General features: G+C 58.7%; 1 protein-coding gene across 1 annotated transcript in view; it reads right to left on the bottom strand.

The window, feature by feature from the left end:
* MMD2 (monocyte to macrophage differentiation associated 2) overlaps positions 1–9,758 on the bottom strand; it is an 11,274-nt gene extending 1,516 nt beyond the window's left edge. The window contains exons 1-6 of the mRNA XM_023747918.1: positions 9,598–9,758; positions 7,553–7,634; positions 6,595–6,755; positions 5,661–5,735; positions 2,548–2,649; positions 1,883–1,952 (exon numbers count right to left, since the gene is read on the bottom strand). Coding sequence (XP_023603686.1) covers positions 1,883–1,952; positions 2,548–2,649; positions 5,661–5,735; positions 6,595–6,755; positions 7,553–7,634; positions 9,598–9,758 — 651 coding nt within the window. The remainder of the gene's footprint in view (positions 1–1,882; positions 1,953–2,547; positions 2,650–5,660; positions 5,736–6,594; positions 6,756–7,552; positions 7,635–9,597) is intronic.

The following is a 9,758-nucleotide window of genomic DNA, read 5'->3' as shown; positions in this document are numbered from 1 at the left end:
CGGGAGCCGTCTTTAACTCGGTTCATATAGATTTGCGGTGGAGTGCGGGAAACGTGTAAACTCGGGCCGATTGTAACTGCGTATTACCAGGGGGGTGGAGGGGGGGGGTCTGCATAGTGTGATCTCATTTTTGTAAAAGGAAAGCCAACAAGTCAACACGTCTGCATGGCCACACAGACTTGCGTGTACATTTAAAAATGGGAAAGACAGACAGGAAACCGTTCATGGCCGTGACAGCATGAGGAGGGAGGGACTGCTGCTGTTTTATACTTTCAGACGAGGCCTATTCTTTGCAGTGAGCATGTATTTAAATGTACGTTTGCTATACAAATGTAAGTACCTACATGGATATATTTAAGTACGTAACATGTGATTTGGTAGATATTACATAATTTAATAGATGTAACTTAAATACGCATATTAACCCACTGTCCGCCACAAGCGTCTGTAGATGCGAGCGGGGGACCCGCCCCACACGCCACGCGCGTCTATAAAAAAAAATGTTTTCCCTACGGGGCAGCCCTGGCCAACTTTAAAGTCATTTTTCATGAGAATTTTCAACTGAACATATCCAAGAACACCCGAATTGTGAGTAATATTTGTATAATATTCATTGCAAATTGATTTTTCCAATTAAATTCAAAATATCATGGCGTGTGGGGATGGTTCCGTTTTGGATGCGTGGTCGTTAACTGGTTAAATAAAAATAAACTTGGGAAAAGCTAACCTATAAACACGAGAACAGGTCACAGGGACGGCGCTGAGCAGGAAAGACCAATGGCACAGCCCTTCACTGCCAAGTATTCAAATGCGATTAGAGCTGCAGTAGGAGACGGTTTGGTGTTAGTGTAAAAACAGGCCCGCCCGGCCGGTGTGGCTCAGTGGTTGAGTGTTGATCCAGGACCCAGGAGGTCCCCGGTTCAATTCCCGGTCAGGGCACATGCCCGGGTTGCAGGCTGATCCCCAGGAGGGGGCGTGCAGGAGGCAGCTGATGGATGATTCTCCTCGCTGTTTCTCTCTCTCTCCCTTCCCCTCCCTCTCGTTCTCAAATCAATAAAACAATAAAAACAAAAACGGGCCCATCGCTGGAACAGAATTGGAATTTGAGAAACAGACCCTGAATTTAACATCGGATAAGAGGAGCGCGTTTTCAGTAGCAGGTAAATGGAAGTAGCTGGCGGGGCCCGGGGGGGGGGGCTCACCATATACAGGATTAGAAATGAGAAGTCAACCATAAAAGGAATGTAAGGAAATATAGGTCAATATTTACAAACCTCGAGAAGAGGGAGACCTTCGTTAAAAGCCATAAAATTTTTTTAAAAAACCTGTTAGATTTTACTTCATAAAATTTTAACATCTGCCAATAATAATAATTTTAAAATAATACTCTTCTCTGGCCTGGCCCATGTGGCTCAGTTGGTTGGAGCACTGAAAGGTGGTGGGTTCGATTCCCAGCCAGGTTCAACTTCCGGTCATGGCACATAGGGGAGGCAACTGGTCAGATGTTTCTCTCACATTGATGTTCCTCTCTCTCTCTCTCCTCTCTCTCTCTCTCCCTCCCTCCCCCTCTCTCTAAAATCAATCAGCATGACCTTGGATGGGGATTAATAGTAATAATAGTAGTAATACCGTTCTGCGGCCTAGGAGGTAATGGGCAGGGTGAGTTTACCGTGTCCATTTAGCAGATGGGGCAGCTGAGGCTCAGAGAGGAGAGGCCCTCAGGGTTTAACCTGTCTATTCTACCGCCTCCTTGGGTGGGTCACGTGGACACACCGAGCCTCAGTTTCCCCTCCTGCCAGAGGAGCGGGCTCTGGGTGACGATCCCGAGTCAGTCCGGGTGCTCCCCAGGCAGACGGAGGCCCCACGCCGGGGGTGGACTCACCATCGAAAGGATGACCACGGCGGGGAAGAAGCCCATGACCACGTAGCACAGCAGCTCCAGGAGCTTGTACCTGCAGGAGGAGAGGCCGCCGTGGGCGCAGCCGTCACCGCCACCCCCCGCGGCGCTGGCAGGGGGGTGACCTCGGACAGGCCTCATCCTCTCTCTGAGACTCGGTTCCGCGTCGTTATTAGGCCCCGGGCAGACATGACCATTCGACCCGCACCTGGGCCCCTGGGCCCAAGCAGCCGCGCTCCAAGGACCCGAGCGGCTGCATCAGCTGACACCCACTGCCGTCCCCGGGGGTTCCGGCGTCTGTCACTCCTCCTGCTTCTATACCCCGTCTGTCCCTCACTAGTTACTCCGTCGTGTCGCTCGGCTGATGGAAGCAAACGGGGCCCCGAGGGCTCAGAGCCGCTGCTCCGTGTCTGCCAGCACAGCCTGGGGACGGCAGGTGGCACGTGTCACCCTGCAGTGGCCTCGGAACCCTCCGTGAGCTGTGGACCTGTGGCTGTCCACGGGCCTGGATGCTGGGATGCCGGGCAGAGCTGTGCCCTCAAGCCCCCGGGGCATCCTGGGGTGTCCTCCCTCCAGGCGCAGGAAGGAGGCCCTGCTGGAGCCCTGAGGGCCCCTCACCCCCCCCCCAGAGGCCCCCCTCCCCGGCTTACCGCTCATGGAAGAAGAAGACATAGACGGTGCCCACGGAGGCCATGACCCAGACCAGCCAGCGCATGTGGGTGGCCCAGGGGCCCAGCTCCCGGAGGTTCAGCCTGCGGAGACCGGAGGGCACAGTCTGAGGGGCCCCGGCCGGCACTGCAGGGCCCTGTGTGGCTGGCCAGCCCGGGACACTGTCCCCGCAGACCTGTCCACTGTGGTGAGACATGGACTCTCGGGGACACGTGTGGAGAGACACAGAGAGAAAGTGACACGTGAGCAATCAGGAGAGGGAATGAGCCACACGGCTGTCTCGGCGCGGAGGGGAGGCAGGAGGCCGGCCAGCTGGTGACAGTGGCGTCCTGATAGCCAAGGTTGCAGGTTCAATCCCCGACCAGGGCACATACAACTAACAGCCCATAAACAAACAAACAAATAAACAAACAAAACAGAAGAAACAACCAATAAATGCATAGATAAGGGGAACAACAAACCAGTATTCCTCTCTCCCCCTCCCTCTCTCCCTCCCTTTCTCTCTCCCTCTCTTCCTGCTTCCTTTTCTCTCTCTTTCTTAAAAAAAGGTCAATCAATCAGTGAACGGGGAGCCTGCTGGGACGGCCACCGGCAGGATCTGCCAGGCTTGGCCGTGCGCACACGTGTGGCCCGCGGTGCAGCCCCAGGGCCCAGCCGGGACACGCGTGTCGCTCCCACACCGGCATGCCCCTTCTCCCAGGCCAGAGCCTCCGGTCCCCCAACACCACACTCTTCTCTAAGTCAAGGTTGTACCCAGGAGGCCCCTATGTTAGTCCAATCTGTAAAGATGGAATAAAAGCAAACAAAAACAGGGGCCTTCTGACTGAGGCCGGGATGGGGAGCCAGACGCCCACCCGCAGCGCGGCCCCGGGCCCCTCCGCGCTCTCAGAGGACAGCTGGACAGCCAGAGCAAGAGGACAGAAAATCCTCTACACACAGCGCCTGCGCCCGGCCCCTGCCACCACGCACCCCGCTTCCCGCCTGGGCGCTGGTCACCACGGAGCGCCTCGGGCTCGCTCGTCCCCCATCCGATCAACCCCCAGTTCTGCTGCCTCTTCCTCCTGAGCAAACCTCGCACCCCCCGTACCCCTGCTTCATGGCCCTCGCCACAGCTGTGTCAGCCCAGGGACCTTCAGCCCTAAGTCCTGGAGGAGTTACAGCCGGTGTACCCTCAGCCACCAGCAGGGGCAGCACAGGGCACTGCTCCGTGGTCAGCGCAGGGATAAGGAATGGAAACCCAGGCACCACCCACAAAGGGGTGGAGAGTCAGGATTACTCCAGATCTGTCTGTCTCGGCAGCTGAGCACAGAACAGCTCGGCACTTCCTGTCCACATCCAAGCAGGCACCTGAGCTGCCTGGCTCCTGACCCGCAGGTGCTGCCTCGGGAGCTCCGGCCAACGAGAAGCCGCTGGTGGACCGAGGCCCTCCCGTGGCCTCCAGCTCTAGCCGCTCTTGGTGCGCTCCGTGGCCCCCCGCCTACCCACCCTCGCTGCACTCCTCACCAGGGCCATCTAGGCTTCTAGAAGTCTCCGTCCGCCTGCCTCCCTGGCGTCTGACAGCCTAAACCCTGCGGGTTTTCAGGAGAGAAGCCCAGGCTGGGCAGGTCTGATGGTGCACCAACAGGCAGGCAGACAGACAGAGGACAGACGGACAGACAGCAGGAATGGCACCCCTCCATCAGACGTGTTTAAAAAACAATCGCCTTTGTATGTGCAAACAAAACCTACTTATTAGCTGATGTAATGAGACAGAAGGCCCGGTTTAGAATAGCCAAGCAGAGAGCTTCCCGGGGCAAAAATGGAACAAACCTTTCTGTGGCTCCCCCTCCTCCAGGCAGCCCTCCGGCTGCCCCCACGCCAGCGCTCTGCCTCCTCTGAGCGCCCATGGCTGAGTGCACACAGGCCCGTCCCACCGGCCACCACTGTCCTGTCTCAGACCCTCCTCCACCTACAGCAGTGATTCCCAAAGTGGTGGGCGCTGCAGCGATCCAGGGGGGCGGTGATGGCCACAGGTGCATTTGTTTTAACTTTTTTTGTATTACCTTTCTATTCTGAGTTCAATAAATAGTTTCATAATTTCAAACTTCAATGTTTCTAATTTACACCTTTCTTTACTATATTTTACGAAAAAGGTAGAAACATTAATACATATATCTTTCTGTTTAAATGCTATTAAAATTTTAAAAAAATTAATTTCCAGGGGGCGCTGAGTAATATTTTTTCTGGAAAGGGGGCGGTAGGCCAAATAAGTTTGGGAACCACTGACCTACAGAACCTCAGTGTCCTGACCCCAGCACAGCCCAGCCACGCATGCACGGTCAGCACACGGGAGTGGAAGGCCCACCTCGGCACAGGCCCTGCAGGCTCCCCAGGCTCCCATGGGGTGGCCTGACGCTCAGGGCTTCTTCATGCCAGAACTTTCGAACAGAGTGACGTGCTAGGGGAGTGTAACCGGGCACATCTGCGGAGAGGGCGCTGGCAAACAGGTCACAGATGACCAGGCCCCTCCCTGCCGCCCAGAAGTCTGCGTGAGTCTCGGCATTTATCCCACAAGGATGGGCTGGGCCCCTGAAGCTGCTGTCCGCAGTCACAAGAGGCTGCCTCTGAGCAACCTCATCACATTCAGCCAACAGGTCCGCACACAGGGGCTCCATGATACACAAACAAGGACAGTTGCGCCCTGCCCGGCGAGGCTCAGGGGTTGAGCATTGATGTGCGACTGTGGACCGACGTCCCAGCGATGCGCTAGGAGAAGGAACGCAAACTGCGGGGCAGTCGGCACAGCCTCCTTCCTGCCGTGTTAAGGTCGGAGAAAAGTGCTGTAAACGTTCGCTTATAAACTCTAAGTGTGCACGTGTGTGTGCGTGTGTATGCACGGTCTGCATGGACAGTCACATAGGCACATGTTTACACGCACTGGCCGTTTCACACGGGAAATAGCTGGACGCACAGGGAAGCGGGCACGAGAGCGGGGTGAGGGGGGCGGCCGCCTCGCTCTCTGTGCCGTCAGCGTGGTGCCCACCAAACACAGAGCTATTAGAACGAGGACAGGAAGGGAGCCAGCCCACCCCTCGCATGGCCGCAGGGCACTCACCAGGGCGCGTAGGAGGCCGCTATGAAGAAGTAGATGACCATGCGGTCACACATGTGCAGGCAGCGCTCCACCATCCTGGGCAGAGAAGGCGGCATCACCCAGCAGCCGGGCAGCGCTGGCCCAGCGAGGGCCTGGGCGGGGCCCCATCTGTCCAGCCACCCCCTCGACCTCGGCCTCCCGTCTCTCCGCGACCAGGCTTTCAAGCCAGGCTCCCTACCCCTGGGGTTAGCTGGGGCCTCCAGGGGTCCCCCCCCCCCAGGACCCTCCTCCCTTCCCCTCTGCGTTTCTATCGTACATCCTGGGCTTTCAGGAGACTGCAAGTGAGGAAAGAATTCTGTGGCTAAAATGCAAAGCTATTAAACTCTGCGCCCCGCCCTGGCTGGTTTGGCTCAGTGGATAGAGCGTCGGCCTGTGGACTGAAGGGTCCGGGGTTTGATTCCTGTCCAGGGCACGTGCCTGGGTTGGTTCCCCACTAGGGGGCGTGCAGGAGGCAGATCAGGGTTTCTCTCTCATCGATGTTTCTTTCTCTCCTTCTCCCTTTCTCCCGTTCTGAAGTCAATAAAAATTTATTTAAAAAATAAACTAAACTCTGTGCCCCCTGAAGACCCTCTGGATTCTGGCTTTGTGGTTTCGTGCCCAGGCTCCGGGGCCAGAAGCCCTGGTTTGAAATCCCAGCCCAGCGTTTAGGGACTGTGCCCCTGACCAAGTCCCCTCCCTGCTGGGGGTTCATTCCCCGCCTCTGTAACGGGGGGGGGGGGGGGGGGCATCAGCGACCATCGCAGGCGCTGTGAGCACTGGGGGGGTGCCTACGTGCAGGGCAGGAAGCGCCCAGCAAACAGCTGTTGGCAGCATCCCCGAGGGAATCCCGCCTGCCCCCCGACCCCCCCTCGGCCAGGTCCCTGCGCGGCGTGCCCTCCCGCGGGCGGCTCGGCACCTGAGGTGGCGCTTCTTCCAGGAGACCGTGTGGAACACGGTGGACACCACGAAGAGCCCGCACAGGCCCAGGCCGTAGAGCCAGGCGGAAACGGTCTCCCAGGCGTCGTCCGACAGGAGGTAGAGGTTGGAGCTGCCGAGGAAGCTGGGGATGATCCAGAGCTGGAAGCGGGGGTGCAGGCAGCGCTGGCTCAGGGCCCGGCGGCCGGAGCCCTCCCTCCCGCCCTCCCGCCCTCCCGCCCGCAGCGGGGACACCCTAACCTGGGCGTCCAGAGTGGGGGCCGCCAGGCACGGGCGGCTGCGGAGCACTTTCTAGTAAACGTGACTGTGCCGCTGGGAAAAGGAATTTTTTAAAAATATATTTTATGGGGAATCGAACCTGGGACCCTTCAGTCCGCAGGCGACGCTCTATCCACTGAGCCAAACCGGCCAGGGCTGGGCAAGGAATTTTACATTTTATTTCATTAGACGGATTTCAGTGTCAATGTCCACAGCCACCGGAGGCCAGCGGCTCACACTGGACGGCAGCCCTGGGAACAGGCAGCGGGGCCCGCCTCCAGGGGCAGCTCTGGCTGCTCCCCTCCGCTCCGCGTCCCCAGGTCGCCGGCCCGAGGCCCCCAGGCGCCGCCTCCGCCTTGTCACACGTGCGGTCCCCACCATGTCCACGGAAACCCTCATCCTCCAGGCCTTGGTTATGGCCATTTCCGGGGAGAGGCCCAGGCAGAGGCCGGCTCAGCGCCACGGCTCACCCTCCGGGGGCCACGGGGGCGTGAGGAGCAGGCCGTGGGCCATCGCGTGGGCATCGCGTGGGAGGGAGACACAGTGCCTCCCCACCCCGACCTGGAGGTGCCCCTCCGCTCTCAGCCCCGGGGGCCACTCACAGCGTGGGACGGAGACACAGTGCCTCCCCACCCCGACCTGGAGGTGCCCCTCAGCTCTCAGCCCCGGGGCCCACTCACAGCGTGGGTGGCACAGTTGGCCGCGTGCTCGTACTCCGTGGGCTGGTACCTCTGGTGGGCGGGCACCCGGTGGTTCATGAACCTGGAAGGAGAGGCACCGTCCTGGAGCTCGGCCCCTGCGGTGGGAAGAGGGGGTCCCACTCCCAGCGCCCCCCAATCTCTCCCTATTACATGTCTTGTACTACCCAACGCCTGATCCCCGGGGAGTTACAGAACGTGGCTGAAGGTCAGGGTGCTGTCTTTTTTCTTTACTGTCACTGACACACAGGACAGCTCCCCGAGGGCACGCCTGACGATGCCCACGTGACCCCTCCGGGGAGACAGCTCATGCCCCACCCGTCCAGCCCTTCCCAGGGGACCTTCCCCCAGGAAGCCACCTCCCACCTGGTCCTCGTGGGTGAGGTTCCCGCACCGCCTACCAATGGGAACCAGAGCAACCAAAACCTCCCCCGAGACCATCACTACTGTGAAGACCCACAAAAATGGAAATGAGTGCAGGGCTCGGAACACGGGGCTCGATGCAGGGCAGTGCACGGAGCACTTATCGAGCACCTTATGTGTACAAAGCATTTATCGAGCACCTTCTGTATGCTGGGACCATGCCAGCACAGTGCACGGAGCATTTATCGAGCACCTTCTGTATGCTGGGGCCATGCCAGCACAGTGCACGGAGCATTTATCGAGCACCTTCTGTATGCGCGGGCCATGCCAGCACAGTGCACGGAGCATTTATCGAGCACCTTCTGTATGCGCGGGCCATGCCAGCACAGTGCACGGAGCATTTATCGAGCACCTTCTGTATGCTGGGACCATGCCAGCACAGTGCACGGAGCATTTATCGAGCACCTTCTGTATGCTGGGACCATGCCAGCACAGTGCACGGAGCATTTATCGAGCACCTTCTGTATGCTGGAGCCATGCCAGCACAGTGCATGGAGCATTTATCGAGCACCTTCTGTATGCTGGGGCCATGCCAGCACAGTGCACGGAGCATCCATTCTGTACGCAGGCGTCACGTTAGTCCAGCTATCTGAGTCTGTGGAGCATTTTCAACACTCGCCCAGGGGGCATTAGCTGAGCACCTACCATGTGCGGGTGGTGGTGGGTGCTCTCAGAGCTCAGAGGAAGGACAGACAGAGTGCTCTTTCTCCCACAGTCTGAGCACCATGCAGGGGCAGATTAAACACTGGGCTTATGGTCACAGAGAAGGTGGGGGACCCACCCCTGGAAGTGGGGAGCCCACAGAAGCACAGCCTCCTAGGAGACCAAAGCCACCAGCCCATCAGCCCACCTTCTTCACGGGTGGCCCTGGAGGACGTCCGTGGCCACAGCCGGCTCAGTAAATGCCATGTCCCTGACAACAAAACTAGTGCCGCACGGCGGGGCGTGTCCCCTAAAATTCCGACGTCGCAGTCTGAACCCCCAGAGCCCGAGAGTGTGGCCCCAGGTGGGCTCAGAGCTGCTGCAGGTGTGATTCACGAAGACGATGTCACTGCGGGGGGCGGGCCCTGCTCCGGTGGGACTGGATCCTCATAAAAGAGGGAGACACAGAGCCAGGGGCCACGTGACGTCAGCAGAGATTGGCATGATTCTCCCACAGCCAAGGAACGAATGCCCAGGTGGCCGGCCCGCCAGAAGCTGGGGGACAGCCCTGCGTACTCGCTAGCACCTCCCGGGACCCGGCTGCCCACACCCTGCTCTCTGCCCTCCAGAGCCGGGGAACGAAGTTCTGTTCTTGTTTTGTTTTTAATATATTTTTATTGACTTCAGAGAGGAAGGGAGAGGGAGAGAGAGAGAAACATCAATGATGAGAGAGAATCATTGATGGGCTGCCTCCTGCACACCCCACACTGGGAATCGAGCCTGCAACCCGGGCATGTGCCCTTGACAGGACTCGAACCCGGAACTCCAATCCGCAGGCCAATGCTCTATCCACTGAGCCAAACTGGCCAGGGCTGAAGTTGCTGTTTTAAGCCACTTAAGTGCGTGTGGTCATCTGTTACCGCAGCCCTAGCGACAGGAACGCAGGCACACCCAGTGCTCACTCGGGTAGATTCCGCCCCGAGCCCCCAACGGTGCCGATGGACACCTGCTGGCTGACGGGGCTGGGCCGGAGCCGAGGCCTTTCTCCCGTGGGAGCGGGGCTCACGCCGTTACCAGGCCGGGCCCGGCTGTCCTCTCCGTCTGGCCCTTTAACAAACACCAT

The sequence above is a fragment of the Myotis lucifugus genome, unplaced genomic scaffold (genome assembly GCF_000147115.1).
Source record: "Myotis lucifugus unplaced genomic scaffold, Myoluc2.0 scaffold_1053, whole genome shotgun sequence".
In the NCBI taxonomy this organism is placed as follows: Eukaryota; Metazoa; Chordata; class Mammalia; order Chiroptera; family Vespertilionidae; genus Myotis; species Myotis lucifugus.
The sequence above is the reverse complement of the archived record's forward strand: the minus strand, read 5'-3'. Positions and strand labels throughout refer to the sequence as shown.